Source organism: Dioscorea cayenensis, chromosome 5 (assembly GCF_009730915.1).
Source record: "Dioscorea cayenensis subsp. rotundata cultivar TDr96_F1 chromosome 5, TDr96_F1_v2_PseudoChromosome.rev07_lg8_w22 25.fasta, whole genome shotgun sequence".
NCBI classification, from domain to species: domain Eukaryota; kingdom Viridiplantae; phylum Streptophyta; class Magnoliopsida; order Dioscoreales; family Dioscoreaceae; genus Dioscorea; species Dioscorea cayenensis.
The window spans coordinates 25,515,661-25,535,729 of NC_052475.1; the positions used below are offsets into that span (position 1 = coordinate 25,515,661).

At 34.8% G+C, this 20,069-nt stretch overlaps 4 protein-coding genes across 4 annotated transcripts; 2 read left to right on the plus strand and 2 right to left on the minus strand.

Annotated features, from left to right (window-relative positions):
* Positions 1–340: 340 nt before the first annotated feature.
* On the minus strand, positions 341–1,762 carry LOC120261954 (probable pyridoxal 5'-phosphate synthase subunit PDX1). The gene has a single exon (XM_039269976.1). It carries the CDS (start codon positions 1,652–1,654, stop codon positions 722–724), a length of 933 nt encoding a protein of 310 aa, XP_039125910.1. The 5' UTR covers positions 1,655–1,762; the 3' UTR covers positions 341–721.
* A 2,832-nt stretch (positions 1,763–4,594) lies between these two features.
* Positions 4,595–11,449, plus strand: LOC120260175 (probable LRR receptor-like serine/threonine-protein kinase At5g48740). Its single transcript, XM_039267617.1, has 16 exons — positions 4,595–4,718; positions 6,114–6,678; positions 6,758–7,209; positions 7,301–7,418; positions 7,497–7,565; positions 7,684–7,752; positions 7,888–7,956; positions 8,301–8,372; positions 8,446–8,514; positions 8,584–8,822; positions 8,928–9,133; positions 9,771–9,897; positions 9,992–10,060; positions 10,404–10,593; positions 10,670–10,802; positions 11,033–11,449. Exons 1-16 carry the CDS (start codon positions 4,595–4,597, stop codon positions 11,249–11,251), a joined length of 2,790 nt encoding a protein of 929 aa, XP_039123551.1. The 3' UTR covers positions 11,252–11,449.
* Positions 11,450–11,930: 481 nt separating this feature from the next.
* Positions 11,931–15,577, plus strand: LOC120262430 (EKC/KEOPS complex subunit bud32). The gene is made up of 7 exons (XM_039270533.1): positions 11,931–12,048; positions 13,451–13,542; positions 13,621–13,734; positions 14,046–14,324; positions 14,500–14,613; positions 15,041–15,113; positions 15,207–15,577. Exons 2-7 carry the CDS (start codon positions 13,480–13,482, stop codon positions 15,242–15,244), a joined length of 681 nt encoding a protein of 226 aa, XP_039126467.1. The 5' UTR covers positions 11,931–12,048; positions 13,451–13,479; the 3' UTR covers positions 15,245–15,577.
* Positions 15,578–15,751: 174 nt separating this feature from the next.
* Positions 15,752–19,347, minus strand: LOC120260508 (protein PHR1-LIKE 3-like). The gene is made up of 6 exons (XM_039267994.1): positions 18,950–19,347; positions 17,811–17,887; positions 17,403–17,460; positions 16,798–16,885; positions 16,660–16,723; positions 15,752–16,412 (listed from the first exon to the last, which is right to left on the minus strand). The coding sequence occupies exons 1-6, from the start codon at positions 19,116–19,118 to the stop codon at positions 15,990–15,992; spliced, it is 879 nt and encodes a 292-aa protein (XP_039123928.1). The 5' UTR covers positions 19,119–19,347; the 3' UTR covers positions 15,752–15,989.
* Positions 19,348–20,069: the final 722 nt, after the last annotated feature.

Consider the following 20,069-nt stretch of genomic DNA (forward strand, 5'->3'; position numbering starts at 1 on the left):
AGTCAGGAATGCTAGGACACAAAGCAAACATTAACAGTCAGCTCACTACAGCCAGAACATTAAAACAGCTCTTAAAGAAATTATATATCTACATTTATATACATATTGTGTCAGTCATCTAATGTAAATATGTCCTGCTAAATTGGACAACCAAGTGAACCAATATTACAAGTCAAAATGATTCTCATTTCCAAAACATCAAATAGAAATATCATTCTACATCATTGTCAGAAACAACTGAGAAAAATAACAAACACCATGATGTTTCAAACGAAAATCCATGAAAACATAATTAGAAACAAGAAAAAACTCTATAAATAAATTAGAGGGAACACAAAACTTAACTAAAGAACTTTAATCTTATAATAAATAATTCAAGAGTGACAGACATTGATATAGGTGATAGCTAAAACCATGATCACAATGTGATCAGCTTATTCGACAATTAGACTGAAGAAAAAGCAACAAAACATCTCCTATTTATGACAGCCAAAACAAAGGAAGTGGAGGCACCACATCTAAAAGACATAATGGAATCAATCCACCACTTCATAATGCAGAACAAGAGAATAAGATTTAATAACTTAAGCATAATAACAGTCAAAAGGTATGAGCTGCTAACCATAGAGCAAAATTAACCATCAAGCAAGTGATAAAATTTCTATAAGGCTTGATTGAAGAGGAGGAATGAGGGGCGACGCACCGATGATCCACGCCAGGGCTATTCAGATCGATTCGCGAACCTCTCGACCTTGGCATCGTTGAGGTTGATACCAACCATGGCCTCACCCAGCCCGCAGCTCACATCAGCAAGGATCTCCGGATCGCTGTAGTGGGTCACGGCTTGGACGATGGCGCGAGCGCGGCGAGCCGGGTCGCCGCTCTTGAAGATGCCGGAGCCGACGAAGACGCCATCGCATCCAAGCTGCATCATGAGGGCAGCGTCGGCGGGGGTGGCGACGCCACCGGCAGCGAACTGGACGACGGGAAGCCTACCCAGCTGCTTGGTCTGCATGACGAGATCGTAGGGAGCGGCGATCTTCTTGGCAAAAGAGAAGACCTCGTCGTCATCCATGTTACGAAGGACGCGGATATCGCCCATAACAGAGCGGACGTGGCGGACGGCCTCGATGACGTTGCCGGTGCCGGCCTCGCCCTTGGTGCGGATCATGGCGGCGCCCTCACGGATACGGCGAAGAGCCTCGCCGAGGTTGCGGCAGCCGCAGACGAAAGGAATCCGGAAGTTGTGCTTGTTGATGTGGTTCTCTTCATCGGCGGGAGTGAGGACCTCGGACTCGTCAACGTAGTCGATGCCTATGGCCTCAAGGATCTGCGCCTCAACAAAGTGGCCGATGCGGGCCTTGGCCATGACGGGGATGGTGACGGCGCGCTTGATTTCCTTGATAAGACCAGGGTCGGACATGCGAGCGACGCCACCCTGCGCGCGGATGTCGGCGGGGACGCGCTCTAAGGCCATGACAGCACAAGCGCCGGCCTCCTCAGCGATGCGGGCTTGCTCGGGAGTGACGACGTCCATGATGACACCGCCACGGAGCATCTGGGCGAGACCGACCTTGACGGAGAAGGTAGACTTCTTGGACTCCGCCAGGGCAGCGCCGTTGCCGTAGACGGTGACCACGCCGCTACCTGCCATTATCGTCAATCGGAGGCGGTAGGGAGTGGGAGGAATAGGAATAGGAATAGGAATAGGGATTGGGATGCGGACGAGGAGAAGGGCGGTGAAGGAGGATGAGGAGGGGGTATAACCGTATAAATAAGAAGAGCTTGGATATGGTCCTAAATTTGGGTACGTGTGAAATGAGGCGGTGGATATGATTGCACGTGTGGTGGTGTTGGTAGTCGGGTGCTGTGCTGGGTTCGGTACACAGATGCCCGCTATTTTATTTATTAACCATGCCAATATTACGATGATGATTTAGGTTTATTGACATTTTTTTATATATAAAAAAAAAAAAGAATCCTGTTAATTTATCTTTTTTACATATTAATTTGTATTTAAAAATTTTAAAATTAATTAAAATTATTTTTTTATAAAATCAATGAGTCACAGAGTCATTGGGTGTGCACAAAGTCAAAAAATAAATATTTAACTTTTCACCAAATAATCTTAGTCCACGTTAACAATTACTACAATTTTGTTGCAGAGTAGATTTGAATTCAAAACAATAAAAATCTTTTGTCTCAATTTAAATTAAAAGAAGTCATACGGCTGTGATATGAGATATGTAGCAATCACTTAACTTCAAATTATTAGCAAATTATGACAGGATCTCTGAGCGTAAGTTATATAATGCATTGAATAAAATTGAATAAAATTGTATAAAATAAATTATATGCATGTTTATTCAATGTTCCTGTTTAGTTACTTTCTAAGAAAGCTGTGTGTCATGTTCTTGTCAAACAAATGTTTTTAATATATACAGGTTGAAAACAAGAGGATGTCCAAGCAAGGACTATCACTTCTAATGCCACTTATATAGTAGTTTATCAATTGGTATGGAATAAAAAACTTCTTTTCCTTGGATATTTTAAAGTAACAAAATCCAGTTTAATTTAAATATATATATATATATATCTGATGAACAAATAAATGATTCTATATGAGTTATGAGGAGGTGGAATAGATAACGGAATTCTGTGGATGGGGCTTGAACAGTACGGTTTGTGGTTTGGAAATTGAGGTGCTAAGTGCTAGCCATAATCAAAACAAAAGTAAAGTGATGTGATAGCCATGCAGTCCACGTATGGATTTATTATGTAAGGTATCAAAAGGTTTGAGTAGTGGATACATATAATGTGGTCATTCATATGGCTTGTTTAGGACAACACGATTCCTTTTCACAAGACTACAAAACCTTTGTGTTCAAATTCTCCTCTTCTTTTTTTTTTTTTAATTTTAATTTGATATTTTTATGCGGACTGCGGAGGATAATTTGTAATTTTAAGTTTGAAATATCCTGGAAGTGGAAATGGAAATTATTATAGAAGAGACAGAGGTGGGACCGTATAGAAATGAATTATTATGACTTTGTTGACATATTCAACCATTCTTTTGATCAATTTTGAATAACAGTAAGAATTTTATTTGACTAGGTTCATTGAGCGTGTTGTTGAATGTTTTTGACGGTGGATGTGACACAATGGTTTTTTTTTTATATATTTAAGTTTGAAAGATTTTTTTTTTAGGTGGACTCTCATTCTCCACTCCTTCTAATATATTAGTATTAAGCACATCAAAACTCATTGAAACTTCTTCAATCACTAGTCAATTTTAAATATAAATTTCAAAACCATTACTAGATATAAATGTAATTTCCTTGTGTGATTAGTTTATTTGGACATGCAGCAGCCCCTATAAATTTGTCTAGGTTGTATCTATTTTTCTTTTACATGTGAAGGAAGATGCTCTACGTTTCTTTTTAACAAAAATGTAAATAATTAATGATGATAATAATGGTTTTAGTCTTTGGCTTGTGTCTTTTGGATGTGATATTCCTCCTGCTATGGATCTTTCCAGATGAGTGGTCCTATAATATAAAAGTTCAGGGTCTGGCCAATTAATTATCAAAAATTATTTGAGTATTAATTTGATGAAAACTGGTGCTTGCTAGTGGATGTGTTAAGTCTGACTACTGCATGTCGTCTTCTCTTCTCAATTTATCTAGATGTGATATATTATTTTTTTTATATATATACTCTTTTTGTTATGTCATCACTTCTCAATTAATCAATTAATTTAAATGTGATTTAGCTATTTTTTAAAAAAAATAATTTACATCATCTCTGTGTTATTTAAAATGAATGATTCACTCTAACTTATTCTTATTACATTATGTTTTGTCTTTGTTTCAACAGTAGATTGAGTAGTCCATTTTTATACTTGATCTTATATATTTTGATTTTTTCCATATATTATTGCTATTTTTATTTTTATTGGTATATCATAACTACGATTTCATCACTTTCAATAAAATTGTGATTAAAACAATAAAAACTATATTAAGTAAAAATTATTTATATTATTTTTTTAAATATATTTTTTATAATGCAGATAAACCACTGCATACATCTTTATTATTACATTGCAACCATATATTAGGAGAGAGTCAAACGTTGATTCCTACGTAGAAATTTACATTTTTATTATTACGTTGCAACCATATATTGAGAGAGAGTTGAACGTTCGATTTCCACGTAAAAAGTCAAATATCTTAATTTTTCAATTATTACAATCACAGTGGTTTTTGTCAAAATAAAAATCAAGTTAAATAAATTAATAAACCAGTCAGTGCAGCGTTTTACCATATATATTTCTGTTAAGCAACTGTAGTAAATCTCTTATTAATCAACTGAAGTACATAAGTTTAACAAAATATTACACGAGAGAATGTCCCGCAATCTCTTGCCATGTTCTGTTTCTATCTGTCACCCACTGTGAATACAGTCTAAAGTTGGAATAATGATCTCCAAACACGCTCACCATCAACTTTAATCATCTTCAATCATCATGACAACTCCCTCAAGAAAATCAAAATTAAACCAGACCATGTCCAATTTTCTCAGCACATTAACAATGACCAAATTTGCCAACTTCCATTGCCTGCTTCTTCTCTTCTTCTTCTTCTTCTTCTTCTTTGCTGCAGTGGCACCAAACTTCACTTTTGTTGATGCATCTGCCTTATCAGCAGCATCTTCTAGTATGTATTTCCTAAATATTATTAAATATTTTTATAGTGTATATATATTTGTGTTTAAATGTGCTTGTTCATCTTCCCAGTTAAACGTACTTGTTCAAGTAGTGTTTTTATTTTTTATTTTTCCTTTTATATATGCCAGTCAGTTGTCAAGATGATCTTGCCAAAAGTTTGGTATTTGATGGCATTTTGTTTTAGTTAGTGTTTTTCTTGTTTGCCTTATATAGACTTCTATTACTTTATAAAAGCTCTTTGTTTTGTTAATTGTGGATAACCTATAGATAGAATTCAGATTTTGAATTTTTTAAGTACAAAAATGAAGTACATGGTATGAATGGTGAAAAAAAAAAATCTTTATAAATAATTTTAATTTCAATGACATTATTTACTGGTTTTAATTTAGAAAGACTATAAAAAAAACTTCATTAATAAATATTTTGGAGGGGCGGTGGCCTGTCCACATTTCTAAAATATATATATATATATTAAAGAAGAAACTTTGGTATAATTAATCGCACATCTTTTTTCGGATTTTTATTTATATCATATATGTATATATATAGTTTTTAATCCATTAATTGATTAGATATTTATTTAAAATTTTTAAAATAACTTACCATAATAATTGACTATTAAGATATTTAGTTTTCAAGAGATGGAGAGTGAAGTTTTCAAGAGGTGGAGAGTTGTTCTCTCGTCCGGGGGTGAGGGGTGGTTTCTCTTTTGTTGTTCTCGAGTTTTTTTATAGTTAGCGTCCTCCACTCTTTGTGGTTGTCTGCCATTTGTTTTGTGGTTATGTACTATCTTATTATTTTTTAATGAATGTGGTTTATCTATTTAGGTTGAGAGTTTTGGCAAATATCTGTTGGAATGGTTTATCTATATTTTTAAAATTAAATTAAAAATTAAATTAATGCTGGTTGAGATATGAGGATTAAAAATTAAATTAATGAATGTACTTTTTTTTTAATGTTTTTAAAATAACAATCTAATTTGAGGATTATACATATATATACTCTCATTGTTTCTTTTACTTGTTATATTTACTTAATTCACACTGATTAAGAAAAGTTGATTACCTATATTTTATAAAAATAATTATTTATTTTTTAAAACTATTTCTATTTAAACCTCACTAATAATAGAGTATATAATTTAATTATTAGTTGATTATAATTTATTAAAAATTATATAAATATAATAAATTAAACAATAAATTTAGAAGAAAAAATTTAATAGTGTACAAAATTTCTAATTTACTGAGAAGAGCTTCAAAACAGAATCGAACGGAAAGAGTATATATATATATATATATATATATATATTATTAAAAAAACAATATTTCTAACAAATTAGCATTGCTCTTCGTTTGTTTTTTTATTGTGTATGATTGATCAGGTGGTTTCTTAAGCTTGTCGTGTGGCGCGTCTTCCAGCTTCACCGACTCCTCCGGCATACAATGGAACCCCGACGATCCCTACATCGACACCGGCAACACCACCACCGTGCTCTCCCTCTCCAATCCCCATGTCACCTCGCCCTCCCGCCTCCCCTTGCGCTTCTTCCCCAACTCCGACCCCGGGACCCGAAGCTGCTACCGCATTCCCATGCCGATGAATGTTTCCGTCGTCCTTGTTCGCCCTACTTTTCTTTACAAGAATCACGATCTCAGAAATCGGCCTCCATCGTTTGCAGTCTCTCTCGGAACTGCCATTGCTGCCGTTGTGAACCTCACCGTGTCTGACCCTTGGGTGGAGGAGTTCATCTTGCTGGTTCGGAAGAAAGTTATGGTCTTTTGCTTGCTTTCTGTCCCCAGTGGTGGATCTCCGGTTATCTCTTCTATTGAAGTTCGGCCGGTGCCTGATGGTGCTTATGGTGCTGGTCTCGGTGGTGATCGATGGAATCATTTGTTGAGGAAGCGATTCAGGATAAATTGTGGGTATAATGGCAGTGAGCCTCTCAGGTAATTGAGTCGATTTCTCTGTGTTTTGTTGCCGAATTGTTAGGTCATTGAGATGAAGATGAAGTTTTGATAAATTTAGGTATCCTTCTGATCCTTCAGACCGTTTATGGGATGCTGATCGGTACTTTTCGCCGTCCCGATTGTCTGCTGGATTCCACATTGAGGTTCCTCTCAATGTTTCCGGGCTTATAGAGAGCCCACCGGTTGCTGTACTTCAGACTGCGAGAGTTTTAGCGAGGAAGAATGTTTTGGCATATAATCTTGCTCTTGATATTCTTGGAGACTATTTAGTGGTTTTATATTTTGCTGGCATTTTACCAGTGTCATCCTCTTTTGATATTCTGGTTAATGCTGATACTGTGAGATCAAGTTACATGGTGCATCATGGGGAAGCTAGTGTAGTCTTGCAATTGGTGAAGAGTGTTGATGCTTTGAATATTATGTTTCAAAATATCACCTTTTATCCTCAAGTGAATGCCTTTGAGGTTTATGAAATAGTTGAGATGCCTCAGGAGGCTTCATCAACCACAGGTATCTCTTTGTTGTTACTTCTTGTAAGTTTTGAGGAATTGATGGATTGATTTTCACCCGTGGACTTTGTTCTTTTCTTGTTTGTGGCTAGTTTCTGCTCTTCAGGTTATCCAACAATCAACTGGCTTTGATTTAGGATGGCAAGATGATCCTTGCTCTCCTTTACCATGGAAACATGTTGAATGCAATGGAAGCTTGGTTACATCATTGTTAGTTCTGGCCCTTGAACGAATGTTTAAATTGTTTGCTGTTTAGCTTTCTTGAATAATAGTCTTCCTTTTTCCCAGGGCGCTTTCTGATATGGACTTGGGAGCCATGGGATTGACATTTGGAGATTTAATGGATTTGAAAACATTGTACTATGTTATGCACTGTAGAAAGCTTCTATTTTTTATTACATTTAATTTTTAAAATTTTTGATGCATTCCATTTTTACTTTTCAACCATGTGTAATTAATTGTTAAATGTTTTCAGAGACCTGCATAACACATCTCTTGCTGGAGAAATTATGAACTTAGGCAGCTTGCAACTACTTGAAACCTTGTATGCTCTTCCACTTTCAGTTTTAACTGTATCTTTGCTTCTTATTTTATTTTATTTTTTATTTTTACCAAATCGTATTTGCATTACCTGAAATATATTTACATACATATTAATAACAAAAATTTTCTGTCTCAGGAACTTGAGCTTTAATAAGCTGACTTCATTTGGCTCGGGCATTAGCACCATGACCAATCTTCAAATATTGTAAGTTATAAACTGCCTGTCTCAATTGGAGAATTTGACCATGAACATTACACAAATTCTTAAAAGCTATTATATGCTCCTGGTTTGCATTTAAATTTTAAATGGCACTACATATTAGGATGTAAATTATATTCCTTATGAATTCTTAGCATTGATATTGATGAAGGGATTTGAAATACCTGTTATAGTATTTACAGTTCTTGCTGCAATATTTGTTATCCTTTAACAAATTTTAACAATGAATTTGATTGCTTAAATTAACAAAAATTTTATAGATTTAACTTCTTAAAAAAATGTTTTCTTTTATTTTCATAATCATTAATATTTGTTCTTCATCGATGAAGAGACTTAAAGAACAATAGTCTTGAAGGAGCTGTACCAGACAGCTTGGGAAGTTTAAAGAATCTTCACTTATTGTAAGTTAAGCTACTGTCTTGTGGATTTCATTCCAGTTTCTTGGAATACCTAAAACTTCCTTTTTTTATACAGAAATTTAGAAAACAATAAACTTGAAGGTGTCTTGCCACAATCTTTGAACAGGGAAAATCTACAAGTTAGGTATGTTTTCCGAAGGTTGTTTTTAATTCAATTTTTACGGTGGAATCTTATTCAATTTTGTTTCCCCAGAACATCAGGAAATTTATGTCTTTCTCTCACTTTGTCAACATGCAACAACCTATCAGACCACCCTTCACTTCAGCCTCCACACTTTACTGTTGTTGACATACACAAGCATTCCAATCATGCGAAGAAAGCAAAAATTTTTGGTGTTATTGGAGTGTTATGTTGTATGATTATACTCATTTCAGTTGCCATATTTAAGTTCAAAAGGTGGAATGAAACTGATGCGACAACATCTAATCCATGTAAGTCCAACTATTGCGTCATTAACATTTGATGTGATTTTATCTTTTTATGATAATAACACATACTCACGTATGATATATATATTTTTTTTAATTATTTGCAAGGGACGATGGCAGAAATGCGGAGCTGGAATGCTACCAAAATTTTCACTTACAAAGACATAAAGGTTGCTACAAACAACTTTAAGGATGTTATAGGCAGTGGTGGGTTCGGAAACATTTACCTTGGTAAATTATCAGATGGGAAACTGGTAGCTGTGAAAGTACGGTCTGATAGAACACAACTTGGTGCAGACTCATTTATTAATGAGGTTAGAGTATCCCCTTAGATTTTCTCTTTCTTCCTTTTGGGGTGTTTTTCAACTTGATAATAGTTCATAACTACCGCATACAAGATCTAAATTCGCAACATGTCTTCTTACTTTTTTACCCTGTCTAGTTCATAATATTTTTACCACTTGTCATATTCTTATGCTTTTGATACTAAAATTTGAAATTTCTGTCTGAGTGTTTAGAGTTGTAGTTTAGATTGGAAAGATTGTTTTATAAGGAAACTTTGTCATCTTTTCTGGAAGAAATAGATTTAGAGCTTTTCTTTGTTTCAGTCTTGCTCAGACCTGGATTTCTGTCTTCAAGCCTTCGGTAGGTCACAGGGAAGGCAGTTGTGACAACTTACTGCAATAACTCTGTTCAATTACAGTGTGAATTAATTTTATGATAAAATTTAGAAAATATAAACAAGAGTTTTGTACTTTAACTGCCTTAGATGATTTTAACAGGACCCATTTATTTTATGGGTAATTATTTGGACATGAAACCTTGCCATATGAGACCCATGTTAGTTCAAGATGAAGGCAGAAGTTATACCCTGTGCGTCAATTGGATATTCACGCTTTACTTCATGCCTTTGTTGACCTGGTGAAATGGTTTTCTTTGTTTATACTCCAGGTACGCCTTTTAACTCAAGTTAGGCATCCGAACCTTGTAACTTTGGAAGGATTTTGCCATGAATCAGATCAACAAATTCTAGTATATGAGTACCTACCTGGCAGATCACTGGCTGATAATCTCTATGGTATGTTAAACTTGGCGAAAAGCAATCTTGCAGCTTGAGCTTACTTCATGCTTACTTCATATATTGCATCTGTGTTTGTGTTGTGATTGTTTAGGTCCAAACAATAAGAAGGCAACATTAGATTGGGCTTGCAGGCTGAAGATTGCTGTTGATGCAGCTAAAGGTGAGGCTCTCTTGACTTCTAGCTTAATTCAATGGCCTTCATTACCTCTCTCTCTCTCTCTCTCTCTCTCTCTCTCTCTCTCTCACGCGTGTGCGTGCGCGTACACACACAAATGCACATGCGTGTGCATACACACTTGCACACAAATACTACACAATAAGGTGAGATACATGGATGGTGCAGGGTTTTATTTTCATTTTGATTTATTATATGACTTTTAAAATCAATCATGCCAGAAAAAACACACACACAGATATATATATATATATATATATATGAGGATATGAGGATATGAGGATATGATTATAGAGCTTCCATCTGATAGTTTTGCTATTTATGAAAGGACTGGATTATCTACATAATGGAAGCAATCCACGAATCATTCACCGGGATGTAAAGTCCAGCAACATCCTTTTGGACATGGAGATGAATGCAAAGGTCAGTGACTTTGGCCTCTCCAAACAAGTGTCTCAGGCCAGTGCATCCCATGTGACTACTGCTGTCAAAGGAACTGCTGGTTATCTTGATCCCGAGTAAATCCCTGGAGATGTTACCATTCTCTTCTTCCATATTCCATACCACCAAGTGATCATTGTTCTCTGTTTGCAGATACTATTCTACCCAGCAGTTAACTGAGAAGAGTGATGTCTACAGCTTTGGCATCGTTTTGCTAGAATTGATTTGTGGCCGAGAACCTTTGAGTCATGCAGGCTCTCCGGATACTTACAATCTAGTGTTATGGGTACTGTCTGCACTTAAAATCTTAATTAGCTAGATCTTTATTCAGTAGAAAATGTGAAAAAGATAAGCATTCATCACTTTCATGCCTTGATATAGGTTCCATTTAATTTACTAGTCCTTTAATAACCACCTTGTTTACTATGTCTCGTTGTGAGAAACATGTGATCTCCTCTTTGTACAACTTAATACTTTCTGCATTCTTATGCCTGTGATTGTTTGATTTGGCTACAGGCAAAGCCCTACTTGCAAGCCGACGCCTTTGAAATTGTCGATGAATGCATAAAGGGAACGTTTGATGTCGAAAGCATGAGAAAGACTGCTTCAGTTGCTGTTAGATGTGTCTGTAGAGATGCATCTGGTAGGCCAACAATTGCACAAGTACTAGCTGAGCTCAGGGAGGCTTACACCATTCAACTCACCTCCTCTTCAATTGGAGGAAGTTTAAACTGAATTTTTTAACCCTTTTTTTTCCGACATTTTTTTTTTCTGTTGTATTGAAGAACTTCAGTTGCATTTCCGGCAATATTGTCGGGGCAAGTAGTGTAGGCATAGCACATGAATGAAACAATCCAGGGAGCTCTAAGAATGCTTTTTTGAATCTTGTTACCTTGAAGAAAATTTGTTTGAGAATTTGAATGGATTTTGCAACATTACATTTTATTATGGATTATAGTATAGTCAGTATTCCTCACCTCACATGTTAACAATAGAAATGAAAGATTATGAATTTGGATTTAAAATGAGTGAGTAAATTTATTAGTTAATGATTTTACATAAAATACTGTAAAAAGTTGACAATAGAATATAAGTAATAAATCAAAATTATTATTGAACTAATTAAAGACTACAACAATGGAAAGTTCACCTTTATTAATGATGATCATAAAATTCAATATACAATTTGAAAAATATTGCATTGTCACTTATGATTTATTACTAAGATTTACCAAAAATAGATAAATAAATGTTATATACCCACTCCATTATAAATTAAATGCATCAAACTATACTTGCACTAGCTCCATTTAAAAAATATTACAAACTTTTCAGGGACATGTATGAAAAATTTAAAAGTTGAGGGTTGTTTTGAAAAACAAATTCCATTATAAGTTTATCAAACAAACGACACCCCTCACGCCTCAGTTCATCAGCCGCCATTTTTCCCCCTTTCACTTCCTCCCTCCATCTCTCTCGATAGTTTATTTGAAGCACTATAGGGAAAGGAGAGAGAAAAGCTATTTCGTAAGGTAAGAAAAGTTTCAATCTTTTGTTGTTTTTGTGATCATTTGATTTAAGATTTTCCTCTGAAGTTTAAGGATTCATAATTTGTTTCTGTTTGATGTATTTTAGTGATTAGGCATGAGATGATCCATGGTTACATTTTCATGGTGGATCTAGGGCTAAAAAGAAGAAAATTTGGGAAATTTTAGAAGGGACTGATGTAACTGCTGTTTTGAGATGGAAATTTGTGGAATTTTTGGCTGTAGATTTGGCCGTGACATTCATTTATTTCCTGTGGTTGGTGACATGGAACTTGGGGGAGTGGAAAGAGTCTTGTAGTGACATGATTTTTACATATTAAAAGCTGTAGATTTGGCCTTGACATTCATTTATTTCCTGTGGTTGGTGACATGGAACTTGGGGGAGTGGAAAGAGTTTGTAGTGACATAATTTTTACATATTAAAAGCATAGTTTTGATAAGGCATGAATTGATTATTTATAGCCTTGAATTTTGTTGAAATTTGTGGTATATTGAATTATTTATAAAAGCGTGTTTTTTCTTTATGAAAAATGAAAGTACTGTTCATGATTCATGTGGATAAGTTTGTTGCAATTTGTGGGTTGTCAAACTCATATTTTTGTTTTCTTTTTGGCTGATTGAGAAGAATACAAATTAGATCAAGTTAAATAACAAATTTTTTTATCAGGTCACCATGGTGCTTATATTGGAATTTTTCTGAAAAAAGTGGGGTTTTGTGTAATCTGTTTTAATACTTGATTTATTATTTTAGTTGGGAAGTGTTTTCATTCTTCATATCAGTAACTGGTTGGTTATTTTAGTTGTTTAAAGACTAGGGACTTCTTTGCTTGTGGAGAAAGGAATAGTTGCTTGTTATTTTTGAGGGTGATTTTTTAGCATCAGTGTTCATATGATTTGTTGGGTAAAGCGTGGAACCTTAATGTCATTAGGTGTCATCATGTGCTCAATCTATTATGGGCCAGGCATGATTTTTTTTTTTTTTAATAAAAATATTTTTACTCATGTTGGTAATTTGATTGAATTCCTCTATTTTAGATTAGGCAATCTTTGTTCATTATTCACTACTTATTCACAAAGATATGGTTTTTCTGTTGGATTCATAATATGATGTTGACTAGCACGATCCTGTTTGTTGGAAAATTGTGTATGCAGGTTTATGTTAATGCTAATTTTTCCCTCTAAGTTAAAAATATGATTGTTTGCTAGTAGGAATACATAATGCTAAAAAAGGTTATCACATTGAAAATGCAATCTGTCTCCTTAAATTTCATCTGGGTTGTCTAGAGTGTCATAACGTATGGTTCATTTTATATTCTCAATACAAAGTGAGTGTGCTATTCTTCTTATATCTGGGGATGGGTAAACTTTTCTACTGCAATTTTGGCAGGTACTCCAATTCATTGACATAGCTACAATATGGAGATTGATCAGGAAAGAGAAAAAGATTTTGGTGTTCTGTTGAAACAGGGAGCAGAGGCTGTATGTGACTCCTAATCCTAAGTTCTCTTATTTTTTTGGTGCATAATTGTTCACTAATGCTTGCTGACATTTTTCCAGAGAGTATATGAGTCTACCTTTGTGGGTCGTAAGGCCATTGTCAAAGAGAGATTTTCAAAGAAGTATAGACATCCTTTGCTGGATTCAAAATTGACTCTTAAACGCTTGAATGCGGTTTGTCACTTTTGTTTTTTCACTTGCATTTTCAAGATTGGTTTCCATTGTTTATATATTTCCTGAAGAATTCATGTTTGTGTGTGTGTAAAGTTGATAATGGTTCTGGTGGCGCCTTCAGCTTTATTTTACACTGAACGGTTGATATTCCCTTTGCAACATTATTGCATCTTGACTCAATTTTCTTATTTCTTTTGCATGTCTGTAAATTGTTTGATTATGCTTGGTCATCTCTTTTCTTTTTCTTTTTTTAAAAAAATGAAAGTAACTCTTTCTCATTTCCCCCAGTGCATTTTTGATATTGTATCCAGGAAGCTCGCTGCATGACAAAAGCACGGAAACTTGGTGTTCCTACTCCAGCATTGTATGCTGTGGACCATTTGTTGCATACTCTCACTTTTGAGTATGTCCAAGGTTCTTCTGTGAAGGAAGTACTCCTAGATTTTGGGTCACATGGTGTCATTGAGGAGTGTCTGGATGATATTGCAGCACAGATAGGGGATGCTATTGCAAAACTGCATGATGGAGGTCTTGTTCATGGTGATTTGACAACTTCCAATATGATTATCCAGCAGGGTACTAATCGGCTGGTAATTTGGAAGTAACTCTTATTGTGTGCAGTTCTTCCTAATCTTGCACAAAATCTTGATCACTTTAATGGATCTGCAGGATTGAAATCAGTTTCTCAGATGTATTAAATTTTTTCCATAATGCACATCTTAACATTGCAGAAACAGTTCCCATCATGCATCTTTTTTGCTTCAGGTGCTCATTGATTTTGGACTGAGTTTCACTTCTACTCTACCTGAGGATAAAGCAGTGGATCTATACGTCCTTGAGAGAGCTTTGCTATCCATGCATTCATCATGCGGCAATGTGGTAAGCTTTCCTTTATATCCTTGTTTGGCTGTTGCTTATCTTGGGTAGAAGGAAAACTTCACATCCTTCTCACACAGGGATCCTTAAAGCATCTAATTAACCATTAAACTGCATGCACTTGAACAGGATGGCTTATGATACCCTAAACTATGTAACAATGTCACTGCCTTTATCTGTTCCAACTTCTAGATCTATGCTTCTTGAGATTGAAAACATCTTAGACTTACGATTCTCCTACAGTTTTCTAATGCATCTCTACTTTCATGAGACTATAATGTCTACTGACAACTCGATGGTTTTCCTGTATAATTTATCAGATTGGCAGTTGGTGTTTAATTTATTAATGCTATCTGTAATATTCCTATGTTGTGAAATGGAGTCAAGCAGATGATTTATTTTTTCTGATTCATGTGTTTTTTTATTACAGATGGAACGAGTACTTGCTGCTTACAGGAAGTCTTCAAAACAATGGTCATCAACACTAAACAAGCTAGCCCAAGGTATGAAAGCTGAAGCCTACCCAATTTTTCTTTTCCTGTCTTCAGCTGTTCTGTTCGTTCTACAATGGTATGTAATACTTACATTATTTGCAGTGAGACAACGAGGCCGGAAGCGCACAATGGTTGGATGAATATTGTTTGAGGTGTTCTCTTGAGAGAACAACCTTGCAGATCCACCATTCATGAGATCATTTGTCTTCACACAGGCCTTTAGCATTCAGAATTTGAAACTGGGATTTAAGCTTCTAGTTTAATTGTTGTACTTTTTGACTTGATTGTTGTAATCCTAGTCCAAAGCTTATAATTCAGGTCTAAAGTTTTTGGTACTAAAGCTTTTTAGCGGGATACTGTCAATACTACTACAAGCTCGGCATTCCTGCTGCACGAATGTAATTATTTGATGAGAATATTGTCACTGTTTCTTAAACTTGTACCTTAAAATTTGTCTTGCTGGGACATTACTACGGAATTTTTTTTTCATCAATATGGGTTTTTCAGATTAGATTTAACTCAGCTAAAATTAGAGAATTTAATTTGTTTATCAAACCAGCATGGACCTGTGGTATTATTATATATAATGCAAGTCTGGAATTCTTAAATAACCGCAGCATGAGCATTTCCTAAAAAAACCAAGTGTATACTTCAAAGAGTAACTAGAACTTTGATTTTCCAGTTGGAATGTTTCCTATAATATGAAAGACAATGAGAAAAAATAATTACAAAAAAAGAAAGGATGCAAGAACATGTTGAGCTTTCTATTGATTTTGCTACAATGCTTTCTTGCAGAATGCATTTGTCTCTGATAAGAGTCCCCCTTCCAACGAAGTTTGGAAACCAGGACTTCAACAAATCCAGTGCTGGTCACTATCAAATAACTCAAATCCTTCCGCATGTTTCCATCCCAGCCATGTGAATCATTGTCTCCAGACAATGCCAGGGTCTTTTCTTGAGAGAAATATTGGAATTGAAGATTGCCTGCACACTTGCAGGGCTATTAATTGGCGATGTCAAGCAGCTTTCACTTGAACCTTCAGCTATCTGACGGACTCCAGCATTCATTGATTTATTTTCTAGGCATGTCAAAGCAATATCATAAAATGGCATGTTGATTGATTCAGACAGGATGTTTAAGCCATTGTCTAATTCAGTGATGTTTGACAGTTCAAGAATTTCGTGTTTCACTAACTCTGCTTCTGATTTTGAATGGTTGTTTTCCGAAAGGGCATTGCAGGCTCTCTCCAGTATGGAATGCAAGTACTTGCCTTGAGCTTCAATGCGAACCTGAAGATGCCTCTGAACCTGGGGAATGAAACATACATGGAAACTGGGGTTATTATCTGTTTATGCATAACCATTTCGAAATTTCTTTTTAGATATGTGGGGGAAAAAAGTGTAGAATTGAATGATAGCCACGTTTGTATAGAACTTAAGGCCAGTATTGTATCAATGCCTCAATGAATTATTAACCATTAAAAATAAAAAATCTTATTTCCAAAAGACAAGACTGAAGGTGAACAAATTCTTGAACCAAGGGAAAAAGATTAACCTCTAGTTGCTCGTGCAGTCTTCTCTGGAGTTCCATTTGGACTTTCATTGCCTCATTACATCCACTGAGAAAGAACTGAGTGAGATATCATTGAGGAAAAAAAGGCCACATAGCCTACATACAACTCAAAAATCTTACTCATTCAACTCTTGAGTAATTAATTTTGACGACGATGATGATGGTAGTGGTTTTGGTCCAGATCCCTGATTCTCACTAATGTCATTTCCTGAAATCCCATGGCAATACGATATTAAACTAAAATCAAAAGCAGAACAGCACCAAGGAATCACCAAGTTTAACTAATTAAAACCTCAGGTAACAATTAACAGGCTATGCGAAAGATATGTTAATTATTTGAATAAATGCAAATTGGGTTAGATGATAGAGAGGTTTAGATTAATTGTTTTGCAGCTAATGGGTGTGCGAGTAATGTGGTAATTACCGAACATAGAATTAGTACTACAATAAAACAATAGCTTTACAATTTTAGCATTTATTATTTATGAACAATTGGAGTTGGATTTTGTCCTGTCAAAATTGTACATGATGGATTTGCAATTTTCTATCTCCCAATAATTGTCATATTCTTGGGAAATAAAACACATAAATGTTGATCAAAAGGTCCATGAGTAGGCCTTCATCAACTATAATCAAATCTTCAGCATTTAACATCCAAATCAATTAAGATAACCAAGCAAATATATAGGTTCATGAGTCAAGGGAGAGAGGAGGATTGTACACACCTTCCTTGGAATTATCTGGGTTCTCCTTGCTGGAGGCTTGTCTACCCAATCTATATTTCTGCATAATATGCGAGAAATGATAATACATGGTTATTATTTGAATCGTAAGTTGATCACAAACATCGTCGAATAAGGGTTTTCTGTACTAACTAAATAGCATAGAACATAACAAATCAGCTTTATAGCACATAACACAATGTTTTGAAGATATTAAGCAATACAAAAACCAATATTATTTCCACACTAATAATATTTAGTTACATGCTTCTTCAAGAAAACAATTTAGTGTTTGCAGCATCTTCTTCTTCAGCTTAAGATAGATATATATAGCAATATAAAACGTTAAAATTGGGTTCTATTTTGCTTAGAAAAAAAAAATTGCACATTTTCATGAGGAGAGAAACAGACCTGAAGATGACTCTTCAAATGGTAGAGAGTTAGGCCCTTGACACCCATTGTTCTCATAATGGTTTTTGGTGTCGCTTCTGCAAAACATACAAGAACAGAGTCATTTAACAGGAACAAATGTCTAACCTAGCAATGAACAGCCTTGAAAAGTTTTAGGGAAAACTACACTTGGATTCACAACAAAGATTTTAAGCTCCATAAACGATTTTATAAAGATGTGCATGGTCTTATGGAGGAAGCATTATGGACATTATAACACACAAGTAAGGTTTTCCCTTTGCTAATATTTGACTCTTCCTGTTCTTTGTCAACAGAAATCTTATGCACAAGACTATCATGTACAATAACTAAATATAAAGTCATCAACAGTAAGCCTATTCTTAATCACATGGAACCATTCAAATGACCACAATTGTCAAAAATCAATGTCTTCATTGAGTGCAAGAAAGTACCAGTCAGACTCACATTAGACAGCTCGAAAAACTTTCACAAAAAAAGTTACAGAAGCAACCTGTACTACAAAAAGGAACCACAGAGTAAACTAAAATAGCACCAACTGAAACTGAACCTGTCAAACATTAAGTTCAAAATATTGTGGTGCATAATGTCAATGTGATTCTCAAAGTCAAGAAGCCTTGGATCAGAAAAGAACATTTAACTTGTCAAAAAGACATCAATTCACCGCAAGCATCACTGTCCTCAATCAAATTAACATGTGAAAAACCCCACTTTTTAGTCAAAATCAAAAAGAACAATCTAGTTTCAATCAGTAGAAGAATACCACACATCTGATGAACCAGAAAAATACCATCCAATGACAGTGATTCACAATCTATCACCCCTCTTCATTAATTTTCTCTTTTCCCTTTTAACAATGAATACAGAAATGCCCTTATCAATTGCAAGGGGTACATTCATGCCAAATCCTCCAAACCACATTCCTAAATCCCTAAATTCACCAAAACCTGCGCCCAAAATTCAATTTTAATACTCTGCAACACTGAAAAATCATCCATTCACTCCAACATCAAAATTGAGAAATGTCTATCATTTTCCACACAACCATATAAAACAAAAATCATTAAAAAAAAAAACCGCACAATTAGAGCAAAAACAACAACAACAAGAAGAAAACTCACTGTCAGGGCCACCAAGCTGGGTGACAGCATCAACAAAACGCTCATGAAGCTCAGCAGTCCAACGGAGACGAGGCTTAGGATCACTGGTGAGCAAAAGACAAGCATCTCTGGAGAGATTCGTGCCTTCCAGTGATCCAAGACAATCACCAGCACTGGAATACATTTGCATTTCTCAAATGCCAAAAAAATGAGAGACAAAACAGCGAGCAAGAGAAGAAGAAAACCCCAAAGAAACAGTATCAACTTCTCATTTCTTTGTGATTTCTCAAAGAAATAAAAGAATGAAGATGATATATATTGAGAAAAAAACGAAAAAAAAGAATGGTTTTGGTTCGGTTTTTGATTCGGTGAGAGAGAGAGACACGACACTAGAAGTGAAGCTAGCCTGGCATTTTGGATATTTTTGTCCTTGTCTTCAGTTTTCTTCACCATTTCACACCAAACTTATATAATATATATATATATATATATATTGAATTAATTATTGATGATAAATTTAGTTAGCAATCATAACTACTGATTGATTTTTAGTTGATATGTGAGCATGTTACTGTTAGAATATGCATTGTATTTAATGATATTATTATTATTAATGGAAATGTTCAAAAAGTGATTATATAATTATACAAGGAAATTTATAAAAATATCCTTTTGTATGATTCTATATATGAGACATGTCACATGTGTGTGCGCGTGCGCGCGTATTTACAATATGTAGATTTTCATTTAATCGTTATGGTTAACAATTAAATTAACTTATTTTTCTTCGTTGTATATACTTATTTATTTATTAATGCATGTCAGACCATGGATAAGAATTAAGGTAAAATGGATTTTTTTTTTTCTAAGGAAAAAATAGTTGAACACATAGAGATCATATTTGTCAATAATGATTTTTTACTTTTTGGTGATGGTTGTGAGTGCATAATTTTTAGACAACTATACTTATAAGTATATATTATTTTTTTCTTTAAATATATTTGTATAAATACAAAGATTATCATATGAGTAGGAGATTAATAATCTTTTTTGGTCTATTGATATGTAATTTTTTGCGTAGAGTGTTTATTTTGAGAAAATTCGAAATTAAACCTTAAAGTTTATTTAAAATAAAGGCACA

Excerpts from the sequence above, each read along its gene's own strand:
- LOC120261954 (XM_039269976.1), bottom strand. The coding sequence starts at position 1,654 with ATGGCAGGTAGCGGCGTGGTCACCGTCTACGGCAACGGCGCTGCCCTG.
- LOC120260175 (XM_039267617.1), top strand. The coding sequence starts at position 4,595 with ATGACCAAATTTGCCAACTTCCATTGCCTGCTTCTTCTCTTCTTCTTC. Across the intron at positions 7,419-7,496 it reads GGAAGCTTGGTTACATCATT|GGCGCTTTCTGATATGGACT; the intron begins GTTAGTTCTGGC and ends CCTTTTTCCCAG. Across the intron at positions 7,566-7,683 it reads TTAATGGATTTGAAAACATT|AGACCTGCATAACACATCTC; the intron begins GTACTATGTTAT and ends AAATGTTTTCAG.
- LOC120262430 (XM_039270533.1), top strand. The coding sequence starts at position 13,480 with ATGGAGATTGATCAGGAAAGAGAAAAAGATTTTGGTGTTCTGTTGAAA. Across the intron at positions 13,735-14,045 it reads CTCTTAAACGCTTGAATGCG|GAAGCTCGCTGCATGACAAA; the intron begins GTTTGTCACTTT and ends TATTGTATCCAG. Across the intron at positions 14,325-14,499 it reads AGCAGGGTACTAATCGGCTG|GTGCTCATTGATTTTGGACT; the intron begins GTAATTTGGAAG and ends TTTTTGCTTCAG.
- LOC120260508 (XM_039267994.1), bottom strand. The coding sequence starts at position 19,118 with ATGCAAATGTATTCCAGTGCTGGTGATTGTCTTGGATCACTGGAAGGC. Across the intron at positions 17,888-18,949 it reads CCAGCTTGGTGGCCCTGACA|AAGCGACACCAAAAACCATT; the intron begins GTGAGTTTTCTT and ends TATGTTTTGCAG. Across the intron at positions 16,413-16,659 it reads GACTGCACGAGCAACTAGAG|GTTCAGAGGCATCTTCAGGT; the intron begins GTTAATCTTTTT and ends TTCATTCCCCAG.